This window comes from Limanda limanda, chromosome 1, assembly GCF_963576545.1.
Source record: "Limanda limanda chromosome 1, fLimLim1.1, whole genome shotgun sequence".
NCBI lineage: Eukaryota > Metazoa > Chordata > Actinopteri > Pleuronectiformes > Pleuronectidae > Limanda > Limanda limanda.
The window spans coordinates 19574629-19595041 of NC_083636.1; the positions used below are offsets into that span (position 1 = coordinate 19574629).

Sequence of the window (20413 nt, forward strand, 5' to 3'; positions counted from 1 at the left end):
GGAGCAGATCCCCCCCACCCCCCCGATATACATTACAACCCCCCCTCTACCAACACTTACCCACCCACCGCTGGCATGATTGCTTCTAGCTACCATCGGCGTTGGGGGGGGAGGGGTTTAGCCTTACGGCTTTCCGGGGTAATAATGACAATGCGACTGTTATGTTTGAGGGCGTGGCCAGACTTGGGAATGGGGAGCCACACGAGAGCACTGGTTTGACCGACAGAGAATGCTCTGCATGCCTAACAGAGACGTCTTTGAAGGCACCGTTTGAAGCTGAATGATTGACCTTGATTGATTGACCTCTTTGCCTCTTCAATCGCATGTTGGTCCTTTAACAGACTCCTGCCGACACCCCCTACCTCTCCTCCCCCCACCCCCCTGTGCCACCACCTGCTACCCTCACCTCAGTGCCAGGCTAACGTAAAAAAAAAGAAAAGGGCCACGTCCGGACACTTCCCAGTTTGCCAGAGACTTGATCTGCCTGAGATAAAAATCAAGGGAATTGTCTTACTGTGATCTTTTCCAGAAGCATCTCTCCCTCTCTCTCTCTCTCTCTCTCCCCCCTTTCTTCTCTGTCCCCTCTCTGTCTCCCTACCCTCCTAAACCTCCCCCCCCCCCTCTTCTTCCTCTAATGCCTGCCCCATTGCTCTCATCTCTGGCGCCATCATTTGATCTTTTCTCCCTTTAGACAGAAACACCCAAAGATTGATAGAACGGCATCATCAGGGGACCAGGCCCGGGGCTTTAGTGCATCACAGAGCATGTCCTGGTGTTAAATGCTATGTTGTTTTAGTGCTTGCTTCCCCCCCACCCTGTTTCCCCCCTTACACAACATAAAACAAGTGGCAGCTTTTACAGGAGTAGGTCCACAGGCAGGACCTGGGCGGGGCACGGCTGGCTGGGAGCTAGCGCCAGCGACAAACAGGCGACACTGACTCTTGGTGGGTGTCTCCTTCAGGCCTTGAAGGATGAGGAGGATGCGGAGACAGGGCTGACCGAAACGGAGAAAGAGGCCACGCCCAAGGAGGACGAGAAACTGGGCAAATTACAATACTCCCTGGATTACAATTTCACGGAGAATACGGTAAGGATCTGTTCTCCGAATCCCTCTCAGTGTGTGTCGTTGTTCCGAAAGGTCCTTCCTCGTAAGTATGGTCACCCCGAAACCTCTGAGGTGGTCCAACTTCTCATCCCTCCAGAGACTCACCCGGACCCAGCCCAGGTTGTGCACAACATTCTCCTGTTGTTTCATTATACCATCCCTGTAAACAGTCACTGAAGCTCGAGAGCGATCTCACAGGGATATCACGGTGGTCGAGTTTGTGCGACGGCCACTGAGCCTTGTCAAAGATTCACTTCACTACGGGGATTCAGTTCATCTCTGAATAAGTTTCTTTTCTTTCTACCTGATTGGAAACAGCCCCTGCAGACTTCCATCTGCTTGAGTCTTTCCAGTGACTGAGTCTTAAAAAGCCAAAATGAGGAAGCACATCAGCTTCCTGGCTCCAGATGTTGTGTGACAGATAATAGACGCGGTGCGTGAACACGGGCCGTCCCTCTCTGGGTTACCTAACTCACCATTATAAACAGAAGTGACAGGCTGAGATGAGACAGTAAACTCAATGCTCCTGTACACAGAGTCCCACTCATACAGTAGGTACAGCCTCCACAGTTACACACACACACACACACACACACACACACACACACACACACACACACACACACACACACACACACACACACACAAATCATGTCTCCTTTCTTTGTCATAATAATAATAATTCCAGGAATCTTTAGCATATCTCAACAACAGTTCATCCTATCAGCCTCACATGTGTATTGTTAAGGGCCCAAACATCTGGCTCCATTGGTGCGATTTCGACACATGATTCGTTCAATATCAATATAATTAGTTTAAACAGGTGATCAGTGCTCTGTAGCAGCAGCTGCTGGGACTCATCAAAGTAAAGCCTTTTTTCCACTGGTCAAAAAACCCACTAACACAACATCTGGCTTTTGTCTGCGATGGATCAGCTTGTCACTGGTCCCAGCTTTAATCCCTGCAGGTCACTTTCACAACCTAACCATCAAAAAAGTTGAAAGCTCAGTAATTGGACAATATATAGATTGAGCCAATAATGATATCAATCAAATTCAAAGGTGCAGACACCATTAGTGTTCCGCCAGACCCTGATTTCTGCAAGGGAAAGGAAATTGAGAGTTTTTTATAAAAATGGTTATTATAGGGACAATATTACATTTCACAGAGTTGATCTGTCATGTGGGGGGGAGGCAGTGACAGGTCCCTGTATGAGGTTCCTGATTACTCTGGTAATAAGCTGCACAGTGGAGCTAAAGTGTAATGAATGGATGACAGTTTTCACGCTCTGTGGCAGTGACCTCGGAGACGCCGGGTTCGGCTCGCTGCCACTCCGCAGTTAAAGAAACTCACAACAGGCAGACGTGGAAACCCGGGGAGGAAGTCATTCATCCGACCCACTTTCAGCTCGGTGACACACGCGGTCCAGAGGCACAGTGGCCGTCAGGAAAATGTTTTTTTAATCCTCAGGCTTTGAGGCCACCGCAGAGCTGCTGAGAGAAAACCGGCACGGGCGACTGATTTAAAGCCTTGGCTGTAGTTTCCTTTTTCCGTGAATACAGAATGAGTGGCATTTTCTAAAGAGGGAGCACGACAGGAACCATTATTCTGTTATATATATATGTAAAATAACATATATATATATATATAGGATAATTCTACAGTTATGGTTTATGTCAAATTTTTCAACCGGAAGCCAATCACGTATGAGCAGACTTAAGTTGCCGTCAGGTGAACAGAGATGAGGCAAAATGCCGTCTGGATCTGAAACAGCCACAAAAAGTATTACTATTTCTGTTTCCTGTGAAAAAACGTTAAACTTCAGTATTTAAAAACGAATAGTCGGATTTTAAACGTTGCATGAACATTCATACCTTAGAGTTTCCAATTTAAGAAGTCCTCGAGTTCCTGCAGAAAAAACCTACACAGGCCTGGGGAGAATATGCAAGTGTTTGTGTGTGTGTGTGTGTACAAAGAAGGAAGTAAATAGATGAAACAAAAACCTGCAGATTAACTTCTCAGCTTTGTTTCTGTCTGTTAACCACAAACGGCTGCAGCCCCCCCGGTGCTGATGACACTGTGCCGAGACACTAATGAGACTAAAGGGTTTTGTAAAAGATTGGAATCAGTCAATGAGCGGCGACGTGGCTTCGTCGGCAGAGGAGAACATCAGCAAATGAACCACAAAGAGCCGCTCGGCACAGCAGGCGGAGGATTACAGTGTCATTTCGACTTTCAACGTCATTACCATATTCATTGCTCCTTTCACAGGTCCAGAGCAGGACTGTTGCTCCGTGTCCGGTCAGAAGATTTACATTTTAAACTTTCTTACCATGAAGCGAAGAATTTCAAAATACTTATTTTTTATTATTTATTTCAGGATTCAACAAAAAAAAGCCCTAAAGTAAATATTCATGTGGAGGAGAATTATTGAAAGTGTGTGTGGTCACAGCAGAGCCATGATCCACTGGGACTGAGAGCTGAACCACCCCCCCACCCCCCCCCCCCCCCCTCCCTGTGGTGATTCTGGTCCGTGTGCTGCTCAGTGGACTGAAGAGTAACACGCAAACAGTAGACGGGTTAAAACCTGCAGCCTCTCCAGCGTGTGAGCGCCCGAGTCCTTCAGTAAACAGACACACCCACACAGATGTGCAAACACTCAGCCACAGCTGTTTGTGTTTTTTTGCTCTCAAAGGTGCGACGCTCCATTAGTTGGCTGTGCAGAAGTTTTTAAGCAGAACTTCTAATTGGAGCCAAAACAAACAGGGACAGAAACTCAAACATTACTGCTCCTGTGTTTTTATTCGTTGTAGATGAAAGTGGACTCTGGACAATCATCTCATTTCCCCCTGTTTTTGGACAATCCGCATCATTTAGGGAACAAAACAAAATTGACGTGTACGTTGACTTTTGATTTTGAAGTCTGTAAAAGCTCCGTAGACTCACAGCGGCACTAGTGTGTTATTTACATCAACAGATGGACTGTGTGTTGTGGCCGTCGGGGGGAGTTACGCCCGGCGTCGGGAGAAACCCGCTCAGCTGAAGGAGCAGTGTGTTTCATAATCAACATTTCCAACCACATCCTGATTTGATCTGCTCTCGAGTGTCAGTGCGTCTGTGAGTAAAGATGGTTGGACGTGCTGTGTCTGCCTCGGTCCACGCTGACTGACGGCTGCAAATCAGAGAGACAGCCGGCAACGAGGATTCACCACGGTCCGAATCCAAAAACAGCTTCACCGCACAAACAGTGGAAAACATGATCACATTTACGTTCAGGGTAAATACAAAACAGCCAAAATAAGTTACGTTTATTTAATAAGCTTATTTTATTTTTATTTAGTTATTTTGCAGAATTGAATCCTGATAAACTACACAAGTGAGTGATTATGACAGATTTGATTTCATTGTTTTCAACGTGTTGTGCACAACCTGGGCAGCAGTTACTTTCCATGTATTTTGAGGTGTGTTCATTGGTGTCATATGTTTGATGGTGATTGCAATTGTGTGTGTCTGTGGTTCATTGGCTAAACATGGACCATGTGTAACACTTCTCATGAAGACCTTTCTCTACTGGAATCTCACCAACAACCTGTGAAACTCTGTAATCTGGAGCCAACGTGCTTCTCAGATTTGGCAAAGGAAAATTATATGACATAAATCAGAGAGACATCTTTCTCACATATCCGGAAATGCTACTAACAAGACACAACAATGGTGAAAAGTGCGAGTATTAGGGTTTTTTTTCCCCCTAAAGATGGGACTGTTCATGAAAGTGTTAGCGATGATTTGTGATTCACTGCTGGTAGTCGAGGTCGAGGCTGATGAGAACCAATCAGGAGACTGGTTCATTGTTTCAAAACATTTCAGTGTGTTTTTTAAACTTCAACACATAAACAAGCACAATATGGGGTGTGGTGCATCTAATATTCCTCTTGTGTGTTAATGTTACGTGAAATAAACAAAACTAGGAACCAAACAATGGATGTAGCCGTTACCCATGTAGATTAAACTATTAAGTCTGAGAGTCTCTTCTTTCAAATCTTTCAACGCGTATCAATACATCTAGACCTGCTTCATACCTCGTGCTGTTTACCAACTGGAGGTCATTGTTTCCAACTCTTGCGTCACTGGGAGCTCCACCACAGTAAACGGACCCCACCCCCCCGGCAGCTGTACTGCTCCACGGCTGAGTGCCCTGGCCGGCCTCCAGATTGCTGCTTGATGGCTACCTGATAGGAAGTTGATTGACTGACTAGCCGGGGCCTCCTGAGAGGTCTTTGAGTCGGGCTCTGACTGGCAGGTCAATCAGCCTCCCGGGTACCCCCCCCCCCCCGTGTTGTGGTTATCAATTATCGGCCTTATGTGAAGGGAACCAGCCCCTAGTCATTCCTAGTCTGACATACCGTGACCTTTACTCCTCAGCCACTGACATACATTTCTAAGATTGGCGCCATATCCCAGAAAAATGACCCTGAATCTTCATTATTGTGAAAGATGATTGCTTGTGATAAAAAAAGACATGTGTCGAGACGTTCCTTATCTGTGAGGATGTTGGTGGGATGAAGGTGCACGTTCTGATAACCTGGACGATCCGTGGACATTGTGACGCATCACATCCTCTCACTTCTTCTCTCTCAGCTCATGGTGGGGATCATCCAGGCGGCCGAGCTGCCCGCCATGGACATGGGCGGCACGTCCGACCCGTACGTGAAGGTCTACCTGCTGCCCGACAAGAAGAAGAAATTTGAGACCAAGGTCCACAGGAAGACGCTCAATCCTGTCTTCAACGAACAGTTCACCTTCAAGGTACGGCTCATGTTCCAAAAGTTTGATTTCAAAGTAAATGCTCAAAAAACATCTGTGGATTTCGAGCACTTCTCCTGCAGCTGAGGAGCTTCTGGTTCCACTGACAATCTGATTTGCATGCAGCTCTGAATGTTGGGAAGGTGTGGAGACAGCAACCAGCTGGCACATTAACAAGCTCCTGACAGAATATCTCTCACGGTTACACACACACACACACACACACACATACACACACACACACACACACACACTCACACACTGAGGCTCAACGTGCTCAGGATTAACACGGGCAGATGCACCGTTACCCCCCCACCCGGCCTTGCCTCGGCCATAATGGATGCAGGGCTGTTGCTCGGCAGCAGCGAAAGTTTTGTTGTTCACCTGACAGTGAAGCGCGCAGGTGTTTGGTGTAAGTTAAGCATAATGTGATGTGATATCCATCTCAATGCCCTGCTCTGTGTGTGTGTGTGTGTGTGTGTGTGTGTGTGTGTGTGTGTGTGTGTGTGTGTGTGTGTGTGTGAGTTTTCTAATTCCAAATGTGTGATGTGTGTTGGAGACAGCAGGAGACAGGTGATTCTAAGCAGCTCTGACACCTTCCAGAATAAAAGATGATTCTGTGAGATAATGTCAGGGACAAACCACAGAGTCGCTCCCACACTCTCAGTTTTTCTCGTGCAACAAATCATTTCAATTTAACAACTTTTCCCACCATGTCTGTTCTCGACGTTCCTCAGGTCCCGTACGTGGAGCTCGGGGGGAAAACGTTGATAATGACGGTGTACGACTTCGACCGCTTCTCCAAACACGACGCCATCGGGGACATCAAGGTGCCCATGAACAAGGTGGACTTCAGCCACATCACAGAGGAGTGGAGGGATCTGATAAGTGCTGAGAAGGAGGAGGTAAGAGTTGGTCAAACAAAACCTGTGTAGGTGGACACACACACACGTCAAAACTGCCAGTGCAGGAGAAACGAGGAGGTGCGGAATAATTTGTGTCGCTGAGGAACATTTTTATTGCTCAGAATATCACAATGATTGTTCTGCCAGGTTCTGCTGAAGCACTTGTGCTTGAAGTGCGGACGCGGTGCCGTGGCCGATGTAATCCATCTCCCCTGGAAATGTCACTTAATCACATGTCCACACTTCCCCTTCAATTAACAGCAGTGTGACTTTCCAGGCAACAGTTCAGGGGATTCAATTTTCATGGTAAATGTCACGGCATATCACAAGCGTTGCCGGGGGAACCTGTTTTTTTTTCTTTTGCATTATGGTGGTTTGATTTAAAGGTTAATTATAACAGTGCTGAGCGGCGAGTGGTGTTGTTTCCAGCTGAAGGGCATCACTAGACTTCCTGTACGTTCGGTTGCACCTGTCGCACGTGACAGTTTTACACAAGGCTCGACTCACAGGAGCGATTGTTTCAGGCTCAGGAAGGAGCAGAGGTCGAGCATGGAAATTGCTCCTCTCGACCTTCTAACTGCTGAAAATGTCAAATCTTTTGTTAATATAATTATTATTATCTAAATGCTCTACTCTGCATGTGTGTTGAATGGTAATTAACATTACACTTGTGTTTATTCAGATTGTTTACTAGTGGCGGCCCCTGTAGCTTAAACTGTATTGATGTAGTTCTTTAAATCCTGGGGTTAAAAAGGAATCTGTGAATATCTTTATCACCAAACTCCCCGTCAAATCTGGTTTTAAAGGAGAGAGGAAGCTTTGGAAGGAGACGGCGTTTCACTCCAAACAGCTCAAAGAAAGAGCTGCACTTCGGAAAATAAATCTGTTATCAGTGAGTTCAGCGAAATGGCAGCAGAGTGAATAGAATCAAGGTTTTAATACACTCCACTTACACGACACACGTCAAATTCTCTTCACTTTTAAGGTCAAATATAAAAGAGCACATTCTCCAAAAATTATCCTTTAGGTTTAAAAGGGAGCAGTTGGCTTTTTACTCCTGATAGAAAATATGAAAAGCACCTTTTCACTGCTCTTCACTGGAATAATTAAGCGTAGCTCCTTCTCCCGCTGGCCTCCAGACGAGCGTGTGTTTGTCTTCATTAAAACCTGAACCTCGTCATCAAAGTGAAATGATTGAGTGAAATGATGGAGGATAAATTAAGAAATTAAATGAGTGGGGCTGTGGGCGAAATGACACATGAAAACACTGATGATCGGAAGAACAAAGTATTAAGAATTCGTACAGGATCAACCCTCTGTTGTTTGTATGAGGGAGTGAAAACCTGTGAGACCCACAAAGCTGCTCTCAGACAGACACTCGGGTCTGGACCATTTCCTAAAGTTTTCCAGTATGCTGGGAAAAATAGCGGTTAGCTCATGTGAGAATACAGCAGGAAAATGTCTAGAATATTCAGTGACCTGAGGGAGCGTTTCTCTCCGTGTGTCAGCTCCTGGTGTTGATCAGGGATACGACCAGAATGTGAAAAGCTCTCTGCTCATGTGTATGATAATAAGTGTTGTGATGGTGATTTGCGTGAACCAGTGAAGTGATTGCAGTCGCTACTTTTCCAGCTTTTTCACTGATGAGTGACAAAGTAAAGTGGGGGCTGATATTAAAAATAACCTTTCTGAGCAAAACAGGAAGATTAAAAACGCGAGAGAAGCATATTAAGTAAACCAAGTAGAAATATAAATACAAGTTAATGAAAGAAGTAAATGACTACCAACAAATAAATACAAATCGAGAAAGTTATTACAAGTTATTAAATGAAAATAAATACATGAATATAAATCGAAATAAATTAATTGAAGTTAATAAATAGAATCCCTAGATTTGTCGAACTCAATCAGTCAAACTTTTGCTCCTCGCTCCATGGGAACGTCGTCTTGTTGTCGTCTCTTCTCACAAAACAATAACAATCTTGTTTGTGGTTCCTCGATGGTGGGATGAGCTGCCACATTCTGTCACAGGGGAGGGGGGGGGGGGGCGCGTCCCTCTTGATCCTCGAGAACCTTTTGTAGACTGGTCTCTCTCAAGAACACCGCTAACACTCTAATTCGCTCCTACTCTGCCCTTTTACTTGATCTTGCCGAGAGCAGAACCACAAAAGCAACAACACGTCTGAAAAAAGGTAAACAGGTAAACACAAGCTTCAGATTTGGTTGACTGAGCAGTATCCAGTGAGCTCTAGACAGGAGATGACAGGGTTTTACTCATCTGGCCTCTTAGTGAGCATCTGCTGTGAATACGGATGTAGTCGGTGCTGTTAAAAACCCGTTCTCTCCCCTCTGCCATGTCTCTGCTTCTCCCACAGCAAGAGAAGCTGGGCGATATCTGCTTCTCCCTGCGGTACGTGCCCACCGCCGGCAAGCTGACGGTGGTCGTCCTCGAGGCCAAGAACCTGAAGAAAATGGACGTGGGAGGCTTATCAGGTGAGGAGAATCAAGGCTGTGCATGAGTGTGTGCCCACTGAGTTTCCCTCTTACAGGGCCTTTGTCTGTAATTATGCCTGCACTGCACTTTGCCTCACTTACAACATTTTTCTGAGATGTTGAGATCCTGAAGAAACTCCAACGTTCAGACCTGATGTTGTGTTGGAGATGCGTTAATGATTGTAGTGTGCACCAATGAAGAAAAGAATGACACTTGTTGTGGTGCAGCACCAACAGGCCACTCACATAAACTGAATGTGCCACTTGTTAGAGAAGAAGAGAGCTGGAAACTGTACATGTAACACCCAGACGCACAAAGTTGACGACAGGAACACAACACAACACAACACAACCCAACACAACGCAACACACGACTGTCTCCATCAGTCACAGGGGCACAGATGTTCCATTTAAAACATGATCTGACTCGAACGCAGACACAGTGAGTTTTCTCAAGGGATTAAATGAAAGAATCTCGTTGTGTTAAACTGTGAATCTCCTGTCGAGGCAAGTCAGCAAAGGTGCAGAGCTGCTTTTACAGCTTTAGATCCAAATATACCTGAGTCACGCTGTAATTATATTCAACACACACAGGTATAAACACTGGGATTCTTCTCTGAAAAAACAAAACTACCAAAAGCCAATTATCTCCTAAAATATGAAGGTTGCTGTGTCAATGTTTGTCAGAGAAGTCTTTCCAAGCCTTCTTGATTAAAACCTGATTATATGGAGTATCTGGGGAGTTTGAGACTGTTTATCAGACAAAAGAAGCAGCTGACAGATTTTGGGCTCAGGGAACTCCCAATAGGGCGTTTTTCATTATTTCCAGTAATTTTAACAGTGTGAGAAGTATCGGGACACAGCCCATAAGGATCGGTGACAGTGTCGGAAATAGAGGTGAAAGCCCAAAGCGTCACTGCTGCTATTTTTAAGTTAGCGAAAATGCCATACGACATGAAATGACACCAAAACATGCTGGGACAGGAAACAGCTAAAACACACGTGGCAGAAATGATCCCAGTGACTTCAACCATCGTTATTATCTCCTGCTCTTTCTCCTCCGAGGTTTCTGGTGCATACAAATGTCCACAGTAGTTAGTTGATTTTCCCTCTCGTTTACATCTTTAATCGCACAACTTGTTATTATCTCGCAACCTATCCTTGATGTTGATTGGTTTTACTGACGGGCATGTTGTCAATTTGACTTTTGTATTTGCAATTAAAGTCTAAATGCAGCACAACGAAGATTCACCACTAAAATCCATAGTTTCCCTTTGGTCATCACTGTTGTATTGATCGAAACAACAACATCAGATTAAGAATCAAGCATCAAATTCAACTCTCTGGGGCCAGAGACCGACCAGTATACAGTCTCCTCCTGCTTCTCCCTTGACTTTCTCCTGTGGCTTCATTCTAAATTCTCCAATGCGCTCTTCCCTGCACTGCAATTACCACACACCTGGGTCCACTTACTTCCTGCCTGACAGACAGGTCTCTCCACATAAAGCCCGAACACGCCGCGGTACAGTAACACGGCATTAACAGCTCCAATCTTCCTTTCATCTATCGGACCAGCTCAAGCAGCCATTTGTAAGAAAGAGAAAAACTCCCCCCCGCTACCGTTTCCTGCTGCCGTCATTAGCCGTCACCTGTCGTTGTCACCACTTCCTGTTTCCAGCTAAGGCGACGATGCCAGAATAAAAAAAAAACCTTGAAGGCCAGTTTGCTCTCCTGCACTACAGGACACTCTGACACCGTGCGCTGTATGTCACGTTTAATTGGAGCATGTTTTATCCGTGTGCGTTCATCCGTAGCGGGGGGGGGTTCAGGGTGAATTATTAGCGTGCGGTAATAGCACAGTGCACGTTTCTAATTACACACAACCAGAATATACTCTAAATTGCAGTTTGAGTTTTGATTTAAATCTTTGTTAGCTGCGCCCTGCGTTTTCTGCTCTGAACAAAGCGACAACACTTAAAAGTGCAGCAGACGGATGAAATAATGGGCAGGTCGCTAATAACAATAATTAGCCTCCATCCACAAGGCGGCTCAGCCAGAGCTTAAGGAGGAGGACAAGTAATTGATGGCCTGGGATCAGCCTTCTCCTCTATTGTCATCCTGTTTACCGTGCCTAATTATGGCTCACAGAGGAAGATGTGGGTATTATCATTAACCAATGTATAATCAGAAATAATTCTTTTGATTGGCTCCTCATGAAACATCCAAATCCTTCTCCTCCACTTTGCTTCGTGGAAAAAATGGACAAAATCGAAGATAGAAATTTTTGTTTTTAAATGGGTGTCTACTTTTGGTGCGTCTCACAATAGCCACTGTTCAGCCGCGGTGATGCAACCTGCTCTTTAGCTGTCGTCTCAAAATAATCCCAGCCTCATAACAGACAACCTGCTCTTCCTCTCTCCTCTTTCAACCGGCTCCACAGCTAATGTAGAGTTCCAATGAAACGTCCGTCGGATTTCGAAAGAACTCGGCTGCATTTTCCAGTTTAGCAACACAGACTCCAGACGAGTAGAAGGTTAAGTTTTAAAAGCCTGAGAACGCAGCGGCAGGCGAGCTCGTCCTCGAGTGAGCATCTCTTTGAACCCACAGATGTGTCCTTTCCTTTTGTGAAATAGTTGTTTAAAATGATGCATTTTACTGAATTTCCACGACACTCGATCCTCTGGGCTGTTGCCTCGTGAAAAGGTGAGTCAGACTCCAGAGTGTGTCGAACACAAAGGCTGAACATCTCAAAGGCTAAATGGTTTATAGAGGCGGTGGCGGCAGAAGTGCTTTGTCCCGCCTCTCTTTGTAGCGCTCAAGGTGTCCCAGAGGGCCGTGAGGCGGCACAGACCCAGGTAATGGGCCACAGTGGGGGAGGTTATCAAAGCACACGGGCACCATGTCGGCGGTAATGAAGCCGCGCTGCCTCGACCCGGCGCTCCGGCTCAGCGTCAGCGCTCTCGGCTCCAGGGTTTATTTGTCTTGTTGCTCCGGGTGGTTGGACTTCCAGGCTTTTCTCCCTGGCAGGAAAGCAACAGGATCATTCAAATGATAAAACAGGCCTGAGAGAAGAAAAACAATTTGAAAGTGATCAGGGTTTTTTTTTTTAATGTTCTTTGTCGGAATTCTTTTGCTTTAATAAATGCAAATTCCAAAGATGTCGATAATAAGAAGCAGATGAGTGACAAAGGGATTTAGAGCTGTCGGATAATTAGGATTCTCAGAGCATGCAGCACAATCCCAATGGTTTGCACTGTGGGTCTGAGTTTTACTGTAAACACTTTGTCGTGTTTATGTGGAGCGTGTGTGTGTGTGTGTGTGTGTGTGTGTGTGTGTGTGTGTGTGTGTGTGTGTGTGTGTGTGTGTGTGTGTGTGTGTGTGTGTGTGTGTGTGTGTGTGTGTGTGTGTGTGTGTGTGTGTGTGTGTGTGTGTGTGTGTGTGTGTGTGTGTGTGATCCACAACTGAGTTGAGTGTGTTAAAACTAAACTGACAGTCACCCTTGGGTGCCTCCACCATCGCAAATCCAAAATGAGACGAGGAAAAGCTAAAACGACAACCAGGCAATATTAAACCGTGCAACCGCAACCACACAACAACTTTAGGGTTAGGGTTAGGGTTAGGGTTAACCCTTTCTGCGTTTGGTTAACACCAAACGCAGAAAATCATTCTGCGTTTGGTGTTAATGTAATGTTAATGTATGTCATAAAAAATTTTAATAGGCCGTCCCCCCAATGAGTCACAGATGTCGTTAATCCACAGGTTAACATACGAACTATACGTAAGGTTAGTCTGCTTGAGAAGCTCTACTTAACTCTCCTGCAGATTACACAGCTCAAACCTTGAGGGGGGGGGGGGGGTGTACGGACGATTGATGGTGCATCACCTCATAAAACCATGCAGGCCTCAGACAAGTAACCCTCAGGAATAGCGAAGACGAGCCTCTGCCCTGCACACATATGTGAGGAAGAGCTCTGCCGTCAATAGCGCCGCCATTCATCCATAAAATGGGAGAGATTACACCCGTCTGGGATGAGATGGTAAAATGGGCCGGATATGAGGTACGGGCGAACCTCCGAAACTCAATAACGCCAAAATCTCATCTGCTGCCCGGAGAGATAAGAGCGTCTGCGGCGATGCGGCGCCACAGGTGTTTTCTCTTTGAGCCGGAGAAGGAGTTATCTCCCGTTCAGCTGATGTATTGTGTTCACTCAGGCTCAATGAGAGGATACATGACATGCACTTTACATATTGAAGCTACATCACAGTAATAACGAACCATCATAGCTCTGCTGTCGTGACTACAACTGGAACCAGGGTTTGGAGGGTTGAGTCTTTTTTAGCCCAAAACAAAAATCCGTAAAGTAAATGTTTAAGAAAAGTGATGATCGGTGTATTTATGGAAGCTAGTCATAAGCTTGTTAGCCTAAAATACAACTAATAACTTCCAAGGCAAAGAATAATATGTTGTTTAATAACTGGGTAAACTGGGGGAAGTTTACACTCCATGGGTCTCAGCCAACATTACCCAAAATAGTGCAACATATTCCTCATACACCAGATAATCCCTCATGCTAAGCCTGGATCTTCTCTGGGTTAGAACCAGATAAATCCTATTTTAGCTTTTCCCTGCAACACAAACAAATTTCTGCTTCTTTATTTATGTGTCTCGGATCATCGGCTTGTTTGGGCCACGCAGCCAGCGCCCCTCAGTCATTTGTGTGTCAATCAAATGCATATCTTGTTTTCTGTAGTGAATGTTAAAACGTCAACTGCAGACAGTGTCTCCTATCGTCTCTGATGAAAAGAAGAAGTCAAACTTAAGAAACGCTGCTGCAGGGACAGTCGTCATTAAAGAGTCAGAAATGAGAAACAGGCTTTTTTCATGGACATTCAGTTTGAAGAAGTGCTCGATATTAAAGTCATTATTACGGCCAAAGACGTATGAACTGTCGCTGTGCATGAAACAGAAATAAAAGGAGCTGTCAGTTGTCCTTTGATTGTGTTCCTCAAATGGAACAATGTGAGAATGTGAGGTCGTTATTTTTCAGTTTGCGCACGCGAATCTCAAAAGATCTCTTTTCCAGACACTCCTCATCTTCAGTGTTTGAATTTCCTTTAGACCTGTGACCTCCAGGAGGCAGAGGAGGCCACGTATCAACCGATCAAACCGTGACTGAACGATACAAATCAGCAGATCTACGAACAGAAATCCCAAAGTATGAGACTTTTAGTTTCCCAGTGTCGAGGCCCAGTCTGATAACGTGCGACACGGAGTCGATGGATGACAACAGGATGTAAGAGCCTCATTCTGATGTTTGACACTCGGCTGCTAAGGACTAGTTCACGTATTCGTTCTCTTCATTAATTGACAACACACCATCCTCATTCCCTGTTTCCATCAGCCCGGCGCTCCGGCTCCTCTCAGCAGGAGAGTAGTAATGGACACCCACTCCATTAGCAGCCGGCTATACCTTTATATTCTGCCTCTGTCGTTTACTTACTCTGCTGCTGTTTATCCATCTCGCTCTGTTTTTGTGGTTTTCTCTCCATAATCATGTGAGCTTCCCCGGACTCGGCTGCAATCGGCTCCTCATCCTCCTAAATTGGATGAAAGATTATTGCGGCTAAGCTTGTTCAGTGTTTGATATTTGCTAGAAATCCTGCGATCTTCCAACCTGAGACTGAGATTTTTGTTGTGAGAGCAGCCAATACATCAAAAATAAACCTGATAAATGCAGAATGCATCTGGGATCCGGAGATAAATCCAGATTATCAGAGCAAGTGGCATCTCAGCGACTAATTACAAGCCCTAATTCAAAGTCTTCCTTTATTCATTCTGAGAGACTCTCAGTATTTAGACAGGCGATTGTCGGCCTCAGGCGGGATCCTACCTCATTAGCATTTCTGAGATTATTGTGGTTGTTTGTCTCCAACACGCTGGTTTGTTCCAAATGATCAATGACGCAAAGTGTTTTTCATTAAGTTTTCTTTCTATTCTTCAGGATGGTGAGCTGGGATCATTAAGCATCATTATGGGGACTTCACACATGGAACCAGAATCTACAAAGTTCTGGGCTTTCCTTGGTTATTTATTACTTGTATAGTCATTCATTTATATTGGGGGAAGAACTTTCCTCCATCTAAATTGATTTTTCAGCACAACAAAATGTTTAGCTATACATATCGGTAAAAGCTTTAAGTGAAATCCATAACAAACCTACTTGTGGCCGATAAAGAGTTAAGATCACATCTGTTAAATATTAATTACAACTTGATTATGTGTTAAAACACCAACGACGAATCGGGACATATATTTTCTGACTCGTATAAATTAATTAGCACCAACCTGGCGCGGGCGGCTATAGATTTTTATTTAGTGGGAATAAAATTAGCCGAGCATTTTAATCTTTGAATCGCAGTAATTACCGAGTCCATCCATTCATCTGTTGAAAATTACCCTGGAACTTTCTCACATTCTCCAGCTGTTCATTAGAACTTCTCTCTTCTCACCTTGTCCCTCTAATGGCTCAATTAAAGCACAGAAACATTTCTCTGGCAGTTTGAAAAGGCGATTTACTGCCGACGCACTCGAGACCGAACTCTCTTCTCGTCCAATTTACTTTCGATGACCATTTTGAGAGTGTAAACAAATCATGAGGAGCAGCGTCGCGTCGTTATCGAAAGAGAGAGACGCTGATTTGTTGTTTTCACACACACAGACACACACACACACAAACACACACTCTGCCTGATTGCCACAGAGTGGATGAAGCCAGCCACTTGGGTTCTACTTGAGATGGCGTTCAGATGAAAAGGAGGCTCTGGTTAACTGAGTGATGGAAAACGCAGGACTGTCATTGCCTTGCTTTTTAAAACCTGCAGATCATTGATCCATTACTGAGGTCAACACATTGAAACTGTCATAATCAATGTTTTTATATTTACAGTGGATCAAACCAAAGCAGGTTTTTAAATAAACTTTACTTTTCATCAGCGTCATTTTCAGACGCATCAGGAAACAAAAAGCTCTAAATCAACGTGTTCCCCCCCCATCAGATTTACAAGGCAAAGATACACAGGGTGTCAAGTGTGCTGCCCTCAAGTGGCCACAAATCATTTCAATGCGCTTTTTTAATGGTTTGCATTTATTCTTTGTGGGGTTTTTTCTCCGCAGATCCATACGTGAAGATCCACCTGATGCAAAACGGCAAGAGGCTGAAGAAGAAGAAGACGACAATCAAGAAGAACACCCTGAACCCGTACTACAACGAGTCCTTCAGCTTCGAAGTCCCATTCGAACAAATCCAGGTACGTGTGACGGATCTGAAGCTACCTGCCGACACGCGACTTCATATAAGAACTGATAAGTGGGCGCTCGTTTCCCAAATAACCGGTTTAGAGGCTTTTCATTATAGCAGTGCAATAAAAGGCACTTCAGTCTAAATCTGCCCGGGTTTCACAATTTGACAAGCTAATGAATGCTCTGCACTCGGTTATTGCCTGTAGCATGTAGCTCGTTATGATTTAGCAAAGTATACGACGCCCGTGTTGACGTTTCGAGACAGAGAAGAAAGTAAAGCATGCATCTTTTCCCAGAAAGAACAACATTATCTCCTCAGGCAGGTAATTCAACTCGAATTGATTAAACCTGTCACAGCTCACAAATCACAGGTTTGGGTCCACGAGCCCCAGATTCAATGAATTGTGTTGATCCCAATCAACCCCGTTCAAATCAGGCTCTTACTTAGAGCTGCTGACACCAGCATGTTGGTGGGAATTTGCATTTCTTATCTCATCAGCCGGAGCCGGGGTGATGGTTAAATAATTATTAGCCGCTGATTGAATCATAAACTCGTCATTGATTGGGTGTTTTGAACGAGGACCTGAGAGGCACCTGAGGAAAAAAATCAAACTCAAAGGTCAAGTAAAACTGCAGCGTCGCTACATGAAGAGGTTGTAAACGTGAAACTAATGGACTGATGAAACATCGCTGACGGCTCCAAGGCTGATTTCTAATACACACACTCTGAGAATTTCAAACTACAACCGGATTTCTCTGACAACAATAACTGTAAAATACATCTTTAGTTTGTAAATCAATTTCTCTGCAGGTTTTTTTCCTCGTCTTGTTAATGTTTGCGCGGATCAGTCGCCCAACGAGCTTTCATCAGCGGAGGCGGAGCGTTGGATCACAGTTGAACTTGACCTCGGGACTATTTGTGTAATTAATCTAAAGATTTTAATTGTCTCAGAGATTGCTGGGAAATTACAAGTAGTGCTTTTAATTGGTCTATCAGGTTACACTAACAGAGGGTTGGTTATTCCACAATCTCCTCCGCACACACACAATTAGCTGCGATGCACTCAGTGACACCACTTAGATTAATTTGTTTTCATCCACTGTCTCTTACGCACGCATCTTTTTCACTCATGATGCCGAATGCAAACTGTAAAACCGTGTCTCCCTTGGTTTGTGAAGCTCATGGATGAATCTAAACGCAGAAAACAATCTATAAAAAGATCAGTATATTATTTACTGTATTTATCGTGAAGATACATTTATTCAGCAAGATAAATATCATTTAAAAAGTGTAAGAGTGTAAGATTCAGATGAACATAAAAATCCAGAAGTTGTAATTTAAAGGAATAGTTCAGTGTTTTGGGAAATGTGTTTTTCTGTCAAAGAGTGAGATGAGAAGATCTTTCATGTCTGTATATTAAATATCTTACGATATAAAGTTAAAATAAAACTCCACGTAAAGTATCATTGTACGTGATATATACTGTATAAGCTTTAAAAAACTGCCTACCTTTCTTGCTATATAGAAAAAGATTACCTTATCTTAAGAATAACCTTATTATTGCTTTTTGAATATGTTGAAATTTCAGTTAAGATGATTATTGGAGCAGCAGAGTTTGGACAGATCTGACCGGTCGGGGACGATTAGTGCGATTCTGCTAATCTCCCATGAAACAGTTTCAATGAGAGAGTTGAAGGTGAACTGTCCCTTTAAAAATCAACTAACCCCCGACCGGCCGCTGGGAACCTTCTGCAGTATTTCATTACACGGCGTATTAGGCACGCTCGCACCACTGAGGTCCCGTGCGCATGCAGGTGGCTCCAGTGGATCGAAACTTAATCAGGGCTCTTTGTGCACTAATTCATATTCTGAGGCCGACGCCGACGCCCGGGTCAGTCGTCCTCGCCGCGTCCCTTTGAATAAACACGTGGACAAGCCGCGTCTCCCAGGCATCAAACACTCGCCTCTGTTTGATAAATAACGGAGGCCTGGTCTGGAAGGTCACGTCCTGTTAATGAACACCTGTGTGTTGCGTACGTTACGAGAGTTTAACACACAAACATCTTCACACTCTGTAATAACCCGGGATCCAGTGGAGCCTCGGCTTTATTTACCGAGCTTCTAAAAATACAGTTTCAAATAAATCAAAAATATAGTTTCACATTCGTGTTTTATTGAGAGCAAATAGAAGAACTGGGTCATGGGTGTGAGGAGGGAGGAGAGGAGCTCAACAACAGCAGACATCTTGGAAAAACAAGAGCAAGAGAACAACAGCATGAGACGGAAACATTCTTTGCTTTACATTCTCCTGACTCCTCCTCCTCCTCCTCTTCTCTCTCTCTCTGCAGAAAGTGCAAGTTGTTATAACCGTCCTGGACTACGACAAGATCGGCAAGAACGACGCCATCGGCAAAGTGTTCGTGGGCCTGAACAGCTCGGGGACGGAGCTGCGCCACTGGTCCGACATGCTGGCCAACCCCCGGAGACCCATCGCCCAGTGGCACGTGCTGAAGGTCGAGGAGGAGGTGGACGCTCAGCTCTCCACCAAGAAATAGACAGGGCCCTTTCAGCACCTGCCTTGTAGTACTCTTTAGCCAGTATGTGTAAATACCTCAGTGATATATGGGTCCATCCATGTAACCCCCCCACCCCCCCCCCCCTGTCTTTCAACCCTGAATTTCACGACCACTCCCTAACTGTTGAAACTTCCTGTCACGTCATATTCTCCGCTTTTTCTATCAGGTCCCTACTCTTCTCTTTTTGTTTTCTTAAATAGTTTTTAATATTCGGTTCCACCCTGATTCTGCAGTTTTTCTTTCCTCCCCCATCGAGCCCTGAGACGCCCCCCCCCCCCTTCTTTTAAGCAATACGATCTGTATAGATAGCGCATGACTGAAAGAATTTATTGTACCACAGTTGTATATATAAGTATGCAGACAAAAATGATTTCTAGTTTATGTGTTTGTATGTTGTTACCCGTTTCCTAATCCGTGTATATCTCGATGTTTTTAATAAGATGTTCTATTTTAAATGATGTAAATGCAGATATAGAGGAAAGCCAATATTATATATCCCAGGATTTAAAAATTCTACCTTATTACCTTATTGCATTCCAGATATAAAAAGGGAAAATTAATTCCAACCTGCTAGTGGGGGGGACGAAGTCAGCGAAGGATCATCACAGAAAACCTGGTGGATATATATATATATACACACAAAGCTCCAAAACACAAGGCCATTAACTGCTATGGTTCTGTGGGGGGGAAACTAATTATGCTGCTGGAAATAATACAAGCACATGATTTCTTATGACTTTTTCTACTTATTTCTCAATCAGAGGACCTACGTGTTGAGCTCGTTCCCAGAAACAACACAAACCCGTCAGCGTTTCCTTTTCTCCGTGTTCGGCCGTCAAAGTGAAGAAGGTCCTGGTTCTAAAAGGCCGTCGCTCACTTCTACTGGCTTCGTTTTTAATTTTATTCTTTTCCAAGAAGTGGGAAGTTCCCGCCTCCGATATCCAGACTCTTTTGTTGTCCCCTGAGAAACGGGCCCCGTGTGGAAGAAGCACCGAGCTGTAGCCGTTGTGTCCTTAAGCTAATTTAACAATACTTTGTTACCTGCTTTCTTTAATCAGCCTTGTAGTCGCTGGGGAGTCGTCGCATTTCGGCCGGGGTCCGAGTTTAAAAAAACACAAAAACAAACAGGGAGTCGTGCCTCTGGTTTGAAGAAGAATATTTTTTAGAGCAATTCAGCGTCTCGACTATTTTTAGTAAACTGCATGATTTTTTTTACACTCTTTACTAAAG

General features: G+C 44.5%; 1 protein-coding gene across 1 annotated transcript in view; it reads left to right on the forward strand.

The window, feature by feature from the left end:
- The window catches only part of syt1a (synaptotagmin Ia), a 32471-nt gene extending 13309 nt beyond the window's left edge, over positions 1-19162 (forward strand). Inside the window, exons 3-8 of the mRNA XM_061069305.1 lie at positions 962-1087; positions 5744-5911; positions 6646-6813; positions 9189-9306; positions 16481-16614; positions 18956-19162. Of these exons, the coding sequence (XP_060925288.1) occupies positions 962-1087; positions 5744-5911; positions 6646-6813; positions 9189-9306; positions 16481-16614; positions 18956-19162 (921 nt within the window). The remainder of the gene's footprint in view (positions 1-961; positions 1088-5743; positions 5912-6645; positions 6814-9188; positions 9307-16480; positions 16615-18955) is intronic.
- The last annotated feature ends 1251 nt before the right edge of the window (positions 19163-20413 follow it).